This window comes from Brassica oleracea, chromosome C7 (genome assembly GCF_000695525.1).
Source record: "Brassica oleracea var. oleracea cultivar TO1000 chromosome C7, BOL, whole genome shotgun sequence".
Classification (NCBI taxonomy): domain Eukaryota; kingdom Viridiplantae; phylum Streptophyta; class Magnoliopsida; order Brassicales; family Brassicaceae; genus Brassica; species Brassica oleracea.
Window position 1 is genome coordinate 43,534,150 of NC_027754.1, and position 15,029 is coordinate 43,549,178.

The window sequence follows — 15,029 nt, forward strand, 5'->3', positions numbered from 1 at the left end:
TAATAACTAAAATAAAAATGTTACCAAAAAGAAATTAGTATGATACAAAATATGGAATAGCTATATTTTGTATCATACTTGTTTCTTTCGTTAAAACCCAAATGTTGTACTAAAATACAACCGTGTAAGAGTGTGTAGTATATTTTTCTGTCAACCTCACATATTTTAGGGTGTTTAAACTTTAAAAGCATTTAACAAATCAATTTACTTAAGACTAAGAAAAAACCAAATCCTTCACCAATAGTGAAAATATTATGTAAAACTTATAATAAATAAATCTTTTCCCTTACAAAGTTAGATACTAATAATCAAATTTATTGTATATAAATATAGCAAAATTTGTTTTTTTGACATCATATAACAAAATTTGTTATATTATGGAATATCAGTTACTATTAAGGGATAATAGGTAAACCCTAAGTTATGTTCTTATTGAGTTTTTTTTTTTTTTCATAGCAAAACTGAAAACAACAGAAAAAGAAAGGTGAGCTATTGGATGTAAAAATAAATGACACAGGGGAAAACGTGATATTGGACATTTGATATGTATGGCTTTCATAGTCATTATTATCCTCGATGAAAAAAAACTTGTGATCTTCGTTGATGTTAACACTCAACAGAAAGTACGTTAATTATCCCAAACAAAATTAAAACAACTAATAATATTTTTAAATGACGTGTATACACTATATATTCAAAGATTTGTTACCAAATTTAATGTATTCAAACGGAAAGTGCCCAGCTGTTTAGGCAGAGGATTCGATCATCCAACGTCCTCAAATATCTTGTTTTGCAATCTCATCCACATGTTAATTTGCTATAAAATCATGCTCGCGTTATCTCTTCTTATCCATGCCACTTCTCTTCTCTTTCTCTTGTCTTGCTGAAGTTTTGGGATCTTACACCACAACAAACAACAACCATATTTTTGTCTTATTTGTATCATCTGTCATCTTAAGGAAAGTAAAATATTGATTGATCTGGATAATGATGGGAGCCAATGATGAGAGAAGAACGCCTTTAATGAATCTTGGGGTTCAAGTGTCGATGAGAGTGTTAGCCATTGGCACTGCATTGGCCTCCATGGGGCTCACGATCACTAACCATGAAGTCGCTTCTGTTTATGGCATTAATTTTGAGGCTAAATACGACTACTCATCTGCCTTTAGGTATACTATTTTGCTCATTTTATCAAAGTACACATACTTATCTAATTAGTGAATTTAAAAAATTGATGGAATGACGCAATCATCAATCTGCGTCCGATGAAATTTCACCGAAACACATTAAAGTACGTATGGAAAATGATTAATTCACACATTCTGGTAGGAATTTTTGAAAAAAAATGGAGACGTATTAAAGAAGAGCTACCTCTCTTTTGTGACGTAGAAGAATATGTAAAATAATTTCATTCTTGAATTTTTCATGTCTCATTCGTTCACATCTCGTTTATTACTATTTCATTGATTTGTCTCGTGTTTGCTACCACTTGAAACCTAAAGCATAGACAACCTTAAACGGTGTAACCAGAATCATTACTACGATGAGAGACACAAAATAGATTGAGAGTGTGTAATGGCTTTGATATGTTTCGCAGGTATTTGGTGTACGCAGAAATAGCTATCGCCGGCATGACATTGTTTACACTCGTATGGGCTTATTTAGCTGTCCGTAGAAGAGGACTTGTTTTTGCACTATTCTTCTTTGATTTGGTAATTATTCTCCATTTTTTTTATTTTCTGAATATATGATATGGACTATATACAGGAACGTTTTGAGATGGTTCTGAACACTAAATATTTGCTTTAGTTCAAAAAATTCAAAGAGATATTTTTATACATAAAACAAAAGGGCTCCAAGTTGACCAAAGTTCTTTTTATGAAGATTAGCCTAAAAGAGTTTAATAATGTTGTACAGCTAACGACGCTGACGGCTATATCGGCTTTCTCCGCGGCCATGTCGGATGGTTACATCGGAAAGTATGGTAATACACACGCCGGTTGGCTTCCGATATGTGGCTACGTCCATAACTACTGTAACCGTGTTACTCTCTCACTTGCATTGGCCTTCGCATCTTTTCTCCTCTTGTTCATCCTTACTGTCTTAACTGCCTCAGCTGCTCGTCATTTCTAATTAACTTTCTTTACTTTTCGTATTATACATTTGCTTTTAACTCATGATTTTTCAAGCTTTCTTATATACTTATAATTATAAGATGAAAAATCTAAAGAAAGAAATTGTATGATTCCGTGAGGTGCTTATCCTTGAGACTCTTGTTACTTGTTATGTTAATTAAGTCTCGTCTTCATTTGTTTTTATCCTTTGGGACTCTTGTTACGTGCATTTCAATACTAATCAACTCCTACAAAAAAAAGTGATCAGCAGATGCTTCAACAAGGATAAGCAAACTCCTCTCGATATTCAAATGATTGCTAGACTTCAAATTTATTGATTAGATGATTAGAAAAAGTTCTGTAATAAACACAAACATTTGTAAAAATTATCAGCATTCAGCACCAAACTAATGATATTGATCTATGTTATTTAAGTCTTGTATATTTTCCTATATTTTACTATGGTTTACTATTAGGCATGGCCAAAAAAAATGAAATTCGAGATCTGAATTGAATCTATATCCTATCCAAACCTGAACGGTATCCGAACACTCAGAACTATATATAGTTTTTCTAGATACAGTTTGAGGGAACAGAGGACGCAAAGGAAAAATTTAACAAGATACGACCAAGAACCAATATGGGCCCGTTGAAATAACTTGTATTTTGGTTTGGGCCTGTCTTAGTTGCAAAAAAAGGGGTGCGATCATACACTTCACAGATGTAGGACCCATAGCAACATGTGCCGAAGATAGGCCTGAATCCGCAAGAACTAACCTCGGCCACAAAACAGAGGGACTTGTGCAAAACGACCGTATCCGCGTCCTTTACTTTCCAAAAAATAAATATCTTTCTTCTTGAAGAGATTACACCTTATCCAATTATTGGTTGCATTAGGAGAAGCCAAATTTTCTTTGTGTCTCTGAGCTGTGTATCGAGCTACATCTCCTTCAATGGCTTCCCTATCAACCAGTTCTCTAAGCTTCAAAGCTCCCTCCGTACAATCTACCAGAACTTCTCAGGTGACATTCTCCTCTGTAAACTCAATCTTTAGTTTATACATATATATCTATTGTGACCAATAATGTTTAAAAGCCATAATCAAATAACGCAATTATTCTTCTTCTTTTTTTTTTTTTTTTTTTTTTTAACGCAATTATTCTTGAATACTGTTAATCATCAGGTGTTAAGAAAACCCTTGAGTTTCCAGCCTATCTCCTTTGGACGTTTTCAGTCTTCAAAGAACCTTCGTCTTCAGATCAGTTGTGCAGTAAGTAAAAGATTTATTTGAACCTAAAGTTGAATTCATTATATGAGAAATGCAATAAGTTGGATTGTAACGTGTTAGCTTAATAAATACAGGCAAAACCAGAGACGGTGCAGAAAGTGAGTGACATTGTCAGGGAACAATTAGCTTTGTCTGCCGACACTGCGCTCACTGCCGAGTCCAAGTTCTCTGCTCTTGGCGCCGATTCTCTTGACACCGTATGTTATACCCTCTCCCCCTTTTCATGTTAACGTGATGTTTAGGCCAACCATTACAGTACCCTTAATGGTTTTGTAGCCCTAATGGTTTGTTATTAGTTAATTGAGTACTCGCTAACATTTTGCCGGTTGGATATGGATGTAGGTGGAGATAGTGATGGCTTTGGAGGAAAAGTTTAACATAAGTGTGGAGGAAGCTGATGCTCAGAACATTACGACTATTCAAGAGGCAGCTGATTTGATTGAGGATCTTGCTCAGAAGAAACCTGCGGCCTAAGCTTCCTAAACTATCCTGGTTTAACACAAACCGGCTGTCTTTTTCTTCTCCTCCTTTCTGAGCTTTCTTGGTTTCAGATCATTTACTTTTTGTTTATTAGACCATGCTATTATTTTTTTTGTTTTCTTCTTTTGGAAATTAAGATTGGATGTTGATGATGAGAAAACTTTGGTACGTTGAGATTGATTCTTTGTGGTGATTGGTCTTTCATGAAGCATATATAATGTGTCTTTTTGTCACTGCCACCTGAATTGAGCTTGTCTACTCCTAGGACATGACATGGCTTTATCAGTTAGTTATATCTAACTTTCCTCAAAGATTGAAAAGAAGAGTTGATTTAGGGTAACGTATAGAGAATATGGAACAAATATAACCTAAGGTATGTCAAAAACAGTTTATGTAGTAGTGTCTATTCAAAATAAACTTAAAACTGCCATGAATTTTAGTTTGGCACAGGGAATGAAGGTTAATACTTTTGGAATAGAGTTTCCATTAAAATTAGACTTGTACCTTTTGAAATGAATTTTAGTTCCTCTTGTTGGGGTTATTCTGGGCTCCATGATCTTACTCCACACTCTTCATTATCTTTCCTTAACACAAAATCTATCAAAACATGGTTTGATTCGGTTTAGACAAAACCGAAAAAAGAACACAAAGGTGTCAGTGACCACATTGTCAATGATAAAGAAACCTGACTGTGAGTCACCCGCAACATGGTGGGCCCCGTGGAAATAAAACTGTAGATCCTCCTCCAATCCCCTGTCCAAAGGATAAAGATAACACTCATCACTCCAAAGGCGCCAAAGAGAGTAAGCAAAGGCCGCACTTCTTCTGCATTTCTAGAATGCCGATTGCTCCTTCCTTGTTATCACCATCTTCCTCCGTCTCTCACTTTCTTCCCAGACTCCCCAACGCCACTAGACTCAATGTAGCCTCACGGAGCAGAGTCGCCACCGTCGTGGCGTCATCCGTCACCGACCTAGCCGGCGTGGACAGCACGACTATCGCCGTACTCGGAGGCGGATCCGTCGCAGCTCTGGCGACGTTCGTTTCGCTGACGGATCCGGAGAGGAGGCGGAAGCTGCAGGCGGAGGAGGTCGGAGGAGGAGACAAGGAGGTGGTGAGGGAGTATTTCAACAGCACGGGGTTCGAGCGGTGGAGGAAGATCTACGGCGAGACTGACGAAGTGAACCGCGTACAGAAGGATATTCGAGTCGGCCACGCCAAGACGGTGGAGAAAACGATGCTTATGCTGACGGAGGAAGGATCGTTGGCCGGTGTCACGGTGTGCGACGCCGGATGTGGGACCGGATTGCTCTCGATACCGCTTGCTAAGGAAGGGGCGATCGTCTCTGCTAGCGATATCTCTGCAGCTATGGTTGCTGAAGCTGAGACGAAGGTGAGCTTTGGTCTCTCTGTGCTTGCTGCTGAGTTCTAAGTTATGAGCATTCGGTTTGGTTTGGTTTGGTTTGGTTTATATTTTCCCGGGTTTTAGATTCTTTCGGATATAAGGATACTGAGTTCAGCTTAATGAAATTTAATTCAGTTTAGGTTTAGTTTGTTTCTCTAAGTTTGGTTCAAATAACAAGATTGAAAACCGGCTAATATCCAAAAAATTTCGGTCCAATTCTGTCCCTGTTTGGTTCTGATTCTGTTTTCGAATAATTTTTGATAATTCGAATAACACTGTTAAGATAATTCAGGTTTTTAGTTAAAAATATCGGATAATTCAGGTTATTCGGATAATTTCAATTTTTTTTCTGAATCAGGATAGAGTTGCATTCTCGATTCTGATCCTTTTCTTGTTATTATCCGATTTCAATATATCCACAGGCAAAGCAGCAGCTAGGAGGAGAGAATCTACCAAGATTTGAAGTGAATGATCTAGAGAGCCTAAGCGGGAAGTACAACACAGTTGTATGCCTAGACGTGCTGATACATTACCCTCAGAACAAAGCAGACGGGATGATCGCACACCTTGCTTCCTTAGCAGAGAAGAGAGTGATTCTCAGTTTTGCACCAAAGACATTCTACTATGATATCTTAAAGAGGATTGGAGAGCTTTTCCCAGGTCCCTCAAAGGCTACAAGGGCCTACCTACACGCTGAGGCGGATGTAGAAAGAGCATTGCGTAAGGTTGGCTGGAAAATCAGCAAGAGAGGACTCATTACCACCCAGTTCTATTTTTCGAGGCTCATTGAAGCTGTTCCCATGTAGGTCATTCTTGTTCATATGCTGATGATTCTTTAGTGATGAATAAGAGCTATGTCATCAGTGCAAAACTTACTAAAGAGATTTTCACAATCTTCTTGCACTCTGAGGGTGGTCACTACAAAGATGCACTTCTTCAGGCCACCCGGTTCATGGTTCTTCAACTGTTTATTGTAATCAATGTTATATGTAACTTTACTGTATGCTCAAAATCCTTGCAGAAGATTTGCTACAATCATATTAAAGGTCTCAAATCAGATGAAAATTCTCCATACCTAGATGCTCTTGTTAGTCTGATGAGTTGTGAAAAATTAATGTATATATTTTTTTTGAAATCACCTCTTACTAAATCTAAAAGTTCATATTTTGACAAAAAGGGATAATTGACAATGTATTTTTGTATGTGTTAGTTTTTTTGCTCTCTTTTTCAAATGAGAAAAATGATTGTTGATTGTATTTGTATTTGTGCAAGAAAAAATACACAAACAAAAATAGAGATGACTAGTTTAAACTAAATTAAAAAGCTCTTAAACACACACTTCGTTCTTTACATAATCACCACAAGTTTTATTCAGAAAAGAAGAATAAACTAACCACACAAATTAAAACTTTAAACTCACAAACATAACACGCTTACTTTCACAATAAGTTCATGATCTTGTTTGTCATCATGCTTAATCAGGGGTATAAGCTTCATTTTCCTTAATTAGAAGTTCTCTTTGTGGAAGGAGAATCTGATCTTCGTCTTGTGTGTAAATTCCAAAGCTAGACGCCTTAACTCCTTTGTCAATACCGGTGATCCACAATAGAACACTCCTGCACGATTATATATACAATTCCATGTTTATATCATAACCACTTCATAATCATTACTTAAATCATATGATGATAAATGCTAGTGCCATATGAAGATAAGATGTAGCTTAGTGCTTGATTTGACGTGTGCTTGAGAGAGAGAGAACTTACCAACATTAGTGCCATCTGGATGATCCATGGCTATCTTGTTGTACACTTCTTCCCAATTAGGTTTGGCGAAATGGGACTTGACCCTTGTCTCAGAGACAATGTCCTTACCACTCTTGGCATAAGCTATAGACTGAAGCATACGTATGAGGGTTGAGCGAGCGTCATCTTTTTCGAATACGCTAGTGCAATAGTTATGTAGCTCTATGATTTTGTTTACGTCACGTTCTGCGATTTCGTTCATGATGTTCTTGAACCAATCATACGAGCCCTGCTCCCTCGTTACCCAGTAGAAGTAAGCTCTCCGCGTCTTGAATTTTTCGTTTTTGTCTTGTGGCTTCCTTTGCAATCCATTCTCCATTTGGTGGAGTTGAGCGTTTTCCGTGGCATACATATTGTTGATAATGTCCTTAATAATATGCTGATCATCGGAGTGGCACCGATCCCAAGACCGACCAGTAAAACCACCTCGTACTTCTTGTAGTCTTGTGCTGGTGCACCGTACGGACCATCAATCATAATCTTGGGGTAACTGTGGAATAATGGTCGTGGAATTTCAAAATTAACAACATTAACTTCTGCTAGGTAGATTAGTTTCCAAAAATAAACAAACAAACAATCAACATGCGACGTATCTCTAACCGGACTACCGGAGGTGGTTTATCACCAATCAAATGGTACGTTTAAATATTAAAATAGTTAGTCATTTACGTTTAGATGTATCTGTATAAAATTGTACTGTCAATCATTTTTATCGGATCGTTGGAAAGTACTTACTCGGGATTATGTGCACCATGCGACGTATCTTTAACAGGAACTGGTTTAGAGATCACCTGAGACATAACGCAACATAATTCTCAAACCATCTTTCCTCAGTTAAAGATCTACAAAATATATAATATTGAGTGATATAGAAGTAAAAAAGACCTCAGAGAAAACTCCTTTAATAGCCTTTGTCCAATCTCCGTTTACTTTTATATGTACGCTCAAATAGTCGTCTTGTGGTGCAGAAGTTATTGAAAATGGATGCCTGTAGTGATATATATCATCACATGAATCAATATTGAAATGACTATGAATCTTACTTCTTAAGAGTGTTTTCTTAGTACCACTCAAATGGTGAGACTTTTGGGCAGTTTACAAACATGTATTGACCGCTTTTGTATTTGAAGTGTTTAGGCCTTGACATTTTCAATGTCAATACGTTTCCAGGATAAACCGCAGCGTTAACAACTTTTACCGTCCTGATGCTGGATCTGAATGCTCGTATCAGTCTCTCACATGCATATAGAGCTATTGGCACTGCTAAATACATCCACGTCTACAAAAATACCCTTGAATTAATTAGTGACATTCTTCGTCGCTGAGATTACAACTGAATAATGTTGAAACCTCGAAATACTCACCGTTTTCTTGTACCATTCCTTACTGAGATACAAATAGTACCCATGAACGATAAGGAGAATGTAGACTACAATGAACAAATGATGAGTGTACCAGAAGGCATTGAAGCTAGCAAGTTTCTTTAGTGGCCTGGGAAGCGTTTTCTCTAGCTTCCCTCGTCTAAACCAAGGCAGTGCTAGTGTAAAAGCAATAGCCATCAAGAAAACCATTACGATTCCTGTTATACCTTCAGTTGATTTCACAAACTGTGAGTATCTCTTAGGTTGATCTTCTCCAAAGTATTTTTCTAGAGGCTTGTATTCCTCTGGAGTTGCTGCGATCAGCCGTGGAAAATCGCAAGCCAAGTGGACAATCGAGTGTATGCTTACTCCTATCGTAATTCCCACTGCTATAACCTGTAGGTTTAGGCGTCAAGTTACTATAAATGGGAGATTATAGAATTTAAAAGAGTGCTTTTATAACTAGGTAAGTATTAAACATGAGTTTAAACTAATGTAAAGAACTATTTTTCTTTCCATTTAAAACGTGTATATTAAACAACATGAAAGTGCAATGGGATTACATCTGATTATCTTTTTTTTTTTTTTTTGAAACAAACATCTGATTATCATATCCTTAATTATAAGACTATTTCTCAACCACCCCACTACCATATAAAGGTTGTCAAACATATTTTATAAAAAAAATGTTGGTTTTACCTTATGAAAGTTGATGTTGTCATCAAAAGGGACCAAAACACCAACTCTAGTCTTATTTCTAAGCCATGTGATGGTATTTCTGCATACAGGTAACAGAATCAAGGCCATATTCAGCTTCAACGTCTCGGCTGAACCTTTCGCAAAGCACACACAATGCCCCAACACTTCATAGACTGCTCTATTTTTGTATTGAATATATTTGTATGTGAAGAGGATGGCCATAATGCTGAGCCATAGCGCTATCACCCAAATTCTCTGCCAGCTATCTAGAACAAAGAATCTGAGTCCACGGTACCATCTCCTTAACGGGTTAGGGTCAGGCGTAGTTTTAAGCTCCTCAATGAATTGCTTTGGATCTTGACTATTTGTGATTTCAGCTAGTGTTTCTGTTTCTGCTTTCATAAGCAATTTTTTAAGACTTTCTACCTGTTTAAAATTAAGCAGAGTTATAGATAATGAGCAACAAAATATTTTTTAAAAATCAGTTTGGATCATCATCAAGAATGTTTACCATGATGTATCCTATATTATTTGGGTCAAGCTCTTCCATAATCATTGCTGCATATTCATCTGCCTTTTTCTGGATGGCCGACAGATTGTTGGTTGACGAACTAAGATTGATGACCTCGAAACATAAAAACACAGAGCAGAGTCAATAATTAAATATTTTCAAAGAAAATTATTAAGATTTTGATTGTTCGTTTTCTTTATTTTTCTTTTTTAAATCATGTACTTTTAAAAAAATCTAAATGACCTTGCAACATTTTGGCATAAATTTGTGTTAAAATTTCATACACACATACATAAAATATAAGATATGAAAATGTTTTAAACTTTTCGCATGTGAATGCAGATATTAACGTCTGAAACGATCAAGACCTCGTTGATCTAATTCTAAACACACTTACCTGTTTAACTTCGTCTTCAGTTAGTCTACCGTCACCGTCTTTATCCATCCTGCATTTCAGAAACCCTTGGCTCAAACTTTAGATTCATTACCAGAAAAACTTGTGGAGACTATCGATCAAGGGGAAAAATGTACAAAAGATCAAACTAGGTAATGATAAAAAAAAAAATTACATCTCAAAGAATATCATAAGCCTTGAATCAAAATTCTGATCACTTATTTGTTCCCAGAATTCCTTTAAAATTGCCTTATCAATCACATCCCCTGTCATATTCTTTCTTCTAGCTAATGCGTCAAACAATACCAAGGCAAAGTCCTTTGACTTCATCCCTGCAACATATCAGTATTTCTAATTAATTTAGTTTCATATATCAATGTTTACGAACAATACAACTCCTTGATTTCACATGCAGATTTTTACCTATACATTCACCGAACTTTGACCTAATCAGCAATCCCTCAGTAGTTTCCGTGATCTTTTCAAACCTCTCCTCCATGGCGGTCCAGCCATCCGCACCGTCAGCCTTACTGATGAACTTGAGCCCTCTCAAGGCCTGACCGGTCGTTGACTTCGACCGGTTCAACCGAGCTGGCTTCCCTGCAAACCGCTTGATCTGGTTCACCAGCCCGTTCCGTTTCTTCTCCCGATTCTCCCTTACGCTGGATCCGTCCGTGCCTCCAACGTTTTCCATCACAGGATTGTGATCGGTCGACCGAAATGATCCGCTTGGGGGAACTATGTCGCTGCTGTTCTTTTCCTCTGTGTCAGAAGTCATAGTTCTTTACTTCAAAGCTCACTCTATGCAAAGAAAACTCATGTAAGTGACGATTTCAACTGGAAACAAAACAGGACCAAGAAAAAGGATGACTAATTATTTCTTGTATCTCAAGTCAATGCTCTGAAGATCTTATTGTGAAACTCTTTGGGACGTCGTATGAGACAACTCGAGATGTTCGTTCGCATAATGCGTTATGTTATGGGCTTCTTGTCATATATAAAACGGCGTTGGTCAGTATTCAACGACGAGTAAATTATATAATGCACAAAATATATTCCAACAACATGTCGAAACCTAGGTTGAACGGGATACACGGAATTCAGATAAGTAAAAAAATAAGAGAGACGTGGACCGGTTTGGGCCCACGTTTTGTTGTTATTTGCTGTTTTCTCGGCCAACTCATCTTTGATCCGCGAATTAATTGAAGACAGGGTACCAAATGCTTTGTTCTTAAGACTGGAAAATATTTTTAAAAAAGACCAAATACCAAAACTCTTTTTTTTAAAGACCAAATATGAAATACCCAATCTCATAATCACGAGTCACTGATTTCACTGTCCAGTAGATTATAGTTTATAACACACAAAAGTATATTCCAATGCGTTACAGCTAGAGGCGGAACCCACAAAATAAATCTATATAGTGGGCAAAAACCGATGATTTTATATTACACAAATTACTAGAATTTAGTCATATTCTAAAATATGGTTTGAATCGGTCTTTTTTCCTAATATTTCTTTTTATATGGAGTAAATTGGATGAACAAAGTTTCGTTGGTATTGCAAAGATTTTCCTCCCATTGAATGCTCTTCTCTGCGTATGGTGCAGTGTGTGTTGTTTTACGGGTTACACTAGATGCGGTCTTTAAAGAAGCTTATGATGTTGTTGTGGTACTATTTCATATGGCTCCTTCTTGTGATTTGTATCGTCATTTTCTCCCTTATGTTGTTGTTTGTTTGGCTGTTAATAGCCTTTTTGTATCCTCCTTTGTTGGAGTGTAAACACATTTAAAATTAATGCAAGTTTAGTTTGATAAAAAAAAGTCATATTCTAAAATATATAAATAAAACTAAAATTAAAGCATTTGTATAATTAGTAAGTATTATTTTAATGCTATTAACATAAAATTGTATATTATATAAAATATTGTATTGTTATGAATTTATTTTAATTATATAAATTCAAAGAAAAGTAAAATTTTAACTAAAATCGACGGAAACTGAATAAAATAGAAAAAATAATCAATATCAATTAAAATCTAAATTATTGATCTAGTGAAATACTAAAAACGGAAGAAAATATTAAAAAGTAAATACTAAAAAAAAAGACAAATATTGGTTGAGATGTTAAAAGGAAATAAAAAAGGTTTGTTTAGAAACCACAAAAATGGAACAAGTGTAATTACCAGATTTAAGCCCGCATAAGGTTAAAGCCTTCAAAATTAGTTCAGTGAATAAAAAAAGCATGTCATAAAATTAGTTATAAGACCATCCGCAACAGAGGATTTAAATGAATCCTTAGCACATAATCCTAAGCAAATACCAATACAATAATAATAATAATATAAAGCCTAAATAAGCTAAGGAGCAGTCCCTAATTAAGGATTAAAATGAATATATCCTTGTTGACGTGGCCTTCTTCGTTTTCGCATTTTCTGTAGTCTCTCTCTCTCTGGTCTCTCTTTCTCCGTCACTCACTCTCTCACAATTGAATTTTTTTTTGTGTTGTGATTGTGTGTTGATGTTCTCAATAAATCTCTCTCCTTTGTTTCAAGAGAAATCGTGTTGTTGATGGTGCTCGATTGCTGCTTCGTACTCTTCCAAATCTGTGCCCAGCCAAGAGCGAGAAGGTTCGTTCGGTGATTCCGATCACAAAGTTTTGATCTTTTAATTTGATCTCTTCTCTAAGCTCTGGTTTTTGATTCAGGAAATCGAAGAATGATTTCAGAACAACTATGTTTGAGAGGAAGAAGTCTCCTAATCGACTTGTTGTCGACGAAGCCATCATCAAAAGAATCTGAGTTTGTGTATCCTCCTTTCGATTTCCATTTTTTGTTACTGCTGAGTCGATTTCGTTTCACATATGACATCGGAGAATGGCGTTGTTCTGGTTCAAACTTGTTAATGAAGTAGATAGATGCATTGAAGCTTCACTTGAATTGAGATGAGAAATTGTGTGATTTGATAGATAGATGCATGTGTATGATGAATTTGAATGTTCTGGCATGCTCACAAGGATCTCACATGCTCTGAAATTTAGTGTTCACCTGATGTTTGAATCTCTCAGAATGAGAATGTACGTTTTGTTTTTGCTGGAGTGTTAATGTTAAAGATCGCTCTATCTAATGCTATACATGTTCTTATTTTTTGGTAGAAATATTTAATATACATGTTGCAGAAGTTATACAAGCTGGTTTGGTCTACATGTCTTGACAGGAAAACAAGAAGAAGACAAGAAGAAACAAAAGTGGCGCATCTTCTCCTCATTGTTTCGTTTGATGATATGCAGAGAGCCATGCCTACTTTCTCTTCAATTGCTTTGGATAGAATGCTAGAGCCAGGTGCTAGGATTTAGACGATTTGGTTTTATCTGTACTGTTTTTTTCTTTCAGGCCTTTGAAGCTATACAAAAGATACTGAGCATGAGCAAAAACAAGAGGGTTGATGTTGTTTTACTGGACCGACAGAAATAGGAGTTCATCATCTTTATCGGTTGAAACTGAAGCTTTTTCCTGATGAATCAACTGAAACAAAACCGTGTGCTGAAACACAACGGCACTTGGAGTTGCTTGGAAAAATTATTCTCATTGTCTGAGTTTGTATGCTTGTGATAATCTCTGTTTTGTCAGTCTCATTGTCTGAGTTTGTATGCTTGTGATAATCTCTTTTTATAGATTGTCCGAGCAGAAAGTACATCTGAAATCTGGGGATTATATGCGAGATGGAGTAGAATCAAAGGAGATCTTATGGTATGCAGCGAGGCAATGTTTATGATCGTCAAGTTGGAAACTTTAGTTTTGATGGGGAAATTGGTAACGCTCATTCATAACAGCAAACTTTGAAAAAGATTGAGAAATCTTCCATACACATTTGATCATATTACATGTTTTAATTTTTTTTTTTTTATTCCTAAGGACTTCAAATTGAAGAACACCATTGGACCTTCTATTTTGATTAGAGTCCTTCACTATTCTTAAAAAAAAAATAGTTTAATAATCATAAGGACTCCAATGGTGTTTGCTCTGAGTTCTGAAGTTTATAAAAACATGGATTATTTGTCATAGAGAATTTCAAAAGAACACGGCTTTAATTATTCTGTTGTAGTATATTTAGAAAATCGGAATAATAAAATCTTTAAAAACATAACTGAAAATCCAAGATGAGGTTTCGGGTGTAACGAAAATAAAAAGTTCAATATGAGTTGAAGTATAAATTGATGATTTAAAAATCCTTGAGGATAATATTTCTATCCAGTTGATTCAAACTTCAAGAAATATCAGATGTTTTATTGATGGAACCTAGAAATAGAGAAAGATATTTTTCAAGTTAAGGATAATTTTGCAGCAAGAGGAACTCAAAAGATTATATTATGGGGATATAAATATCCAAAGAAGTTTGTCATCACTACATGTGAAATGTGACGTGTTGATATGAGATATGAAGTTCATGAAGATCCTATATATTTTGGAGATAGTGTTTACAACAGATAACTTTCATTAGTGAAAATGGTATCTATACCGAATAATTAACTGACTTTCACTATACCTATAAAGAAATTCTAACTATTAAGTGATTCAACATATATCAAAAGCAAAGAATACTATGACAGCCAAGTTTAGACACATGTTCGGAGTGTATCTTCAGCTATGATGCATGTTAATTTTGTACCATCAGATTTGGTTTTTCGAATCGGTTAATAACAATAAGAAGGATTCAGATAAAAAAAAATATTTAGTAATTCAGATAATTTAAGATTCTTTGGATTCAAGATAGAGTTGTTAAGGAACTACATTCTCGGTTGTGAATCCTTCTTATTGTTTATTAACCGATTTCAATATATGCACAGGCAAAGCAGCAGCTAGGAGGAGAGAATCTACCAAGATTTGAAGTGAATGATTTATAGAGCCTAAGCGGGAAGTACAACACAGTCGTATGCCTAGACGTGCTGATACATTACCCTCAGAACAAAGCA

The 15,029-nt window shown here is 35.9% G+C and overlaps 4 protein-coding genes and 1 long non-coding RNA gene across 5 annotated transcripts; 4 read left to right on the top strand and 1 right to left on the bottom strand.

Moving 5' to 3' along the window:
- The first annotated feature begins 862 nt into the window (after nt 1–862).
- Nucleotides 863–2,320, top strand: LOC106305133 (CASP-like protein 1F1). The gene is made up of 3 exons (XM_013741502.1): nt 863–1,169; nt 1,598–1,712; nt 1,918–2,320. The coding sequence occupies exons 1-3, from the start codon at nt 988–990 to the stop codon at nt 2,131–2,133; spliced, it is 513 nt and encodes a 170-aa protein (XP_013596956.1). The 5' UTR covers nt 863–987; the 3' UTR covers nt 2,134–2,320.
- Nucleotides 2,321–2,858: 538 nt separating this feature from the next.
- Nucleotides 2,859–4,115, top strand: LOC106305851 (acyl carrier protein 4, chloroplastic-like). Its single transcript, XM_013742250.1, has 4 exons — nt 2,859–3,136; nt 3,298–3,384; nt 3,477–3,599; nt 3,745–4,115. The coding sequence occupies exons 1-4, from the start codon at nt 3,068–3,070 to the stop codon at nt 3,874–3,876; spliced, it is 411 nt and encodes a 136-aa protein (XP_013597704.1). The 5' UTR covers nt 2,859–3,067; the 3' UTR covers nt 3,877–4,115.
- A 514-nt stretch (nt 4,116–4,629) lies between these two features.
- LOC106305850 (magnesium protoporphyrin IX methyltransferase, chloroplastic) lies at nt 4,630–6,363 on the top strand. The gene is made up of 2 exons (XM_013742249.1): nt 4,630–5,275; nt 5,710–6,363. Exons 1-2 carry the CDS (start codon nt 4,721–4,723, stop codon nt 6,091–6,093), a joined length of 939 nt encoding a protein of 312 aa, XP_013597703.1. The 5' UTR covers nt 4,630–4,720; the 3' UTR covers nt 6,094–6,363.
- Nucleotides 6,364–6,597: 234 nt separating this feature from the next.
- LOC106305849 (putative respiratory burst oxidase homolog protein G) lies at nt 6,598–11,034 on the bottom strand. The gene is given in 12 exon segments (XM_013742248.1): nt 6,598–6,903; nt 7,054–7,468; nt 7,471–7,582; nt 7,828–7,883; nt 7,978–8,080; nt 8,160–8,371; nt 8,457–8,849; nt 9,153–9,578; nt 9,664–9,777; nt 10,061–10,109; nt 10,233–10,389; nt 10,481–11,034. Coding segments are annotated over 12 exon segments (2,502 nt in total). The 5' UTR covers nt 10,836–11,034; the 3' UTR covers nt 6,598–6,793.
- A 1,386-nt stretch (nt 11,035–12,420) lies between these two features.
- On the top strand, nt 12,421–13,786 carry LOC106305854. The gene is made up of 2 exons (XR_001263065.1): nt 12,421–12,687; nt 12,765–13,786. It is a non-coding gene; the product is annotated as an uncharacterized LOC106305854 (long non-coding RNA).
- The last annotated feature ends 1,243 nt before the right edge of the window (nt 13,787–15,029 follow it).

Coding starts and splice junctions, on each gene's coding strand:
- LOC106305851 (XM_013742250.1), top strand. CDS start 3,068: ATGGCTTCCCTATCAACCAGTTCTCTAAGCTTCAAAGCTCCCTCCGTA. Junction 3,137..3,297: donor AATCTACCAGAACTTCTCAG/GTGACATTCTCC, acceptor GTTAATCATCAG/GTGTTAAGAAAACCCTTGAG. Junction 3,600..3,744: donor GCGCCGATTCTCTTGACACC/GTATGTTATACC, acceptor ATATGGATGTAG/GTGGAGATAGTGATGGCTTT.
- LOC106305133 (XM_013741502.1), top strand. CDS start 988: ATGATGGGAGCCAATGATGAGAGAAGAACGCCTTTAATGAATCTTGGG. Junction 1,170..1,597: donor GACTACTCATCTGCCTTTAG/GTATACTATTTT, acceptor TATGTTTCGCAG/GTATTTGGTGTACGCAGAAA. Junction 1,713..1,917: donor CACTATTCTTCTTTGATTTG/GTAATTATTCTC, acceptor AATGTTGTACAG/CTAACGACGCTGACGGCTAT.
- LOC106305850 (XM_013742249.1), top strand. CDS start 4,721: ATGCCGATTGCTCCTTCCTTGTTATCACCATCTTCCTCCGTCTCTCAC. Junction 5,276..5,709: donor TTGCTGAAGCTGAGACGAAG/GTGAGCTTTGGT, acceptor ATATATCCACAG/GCAAAGCAGCAGCTAGGAGG.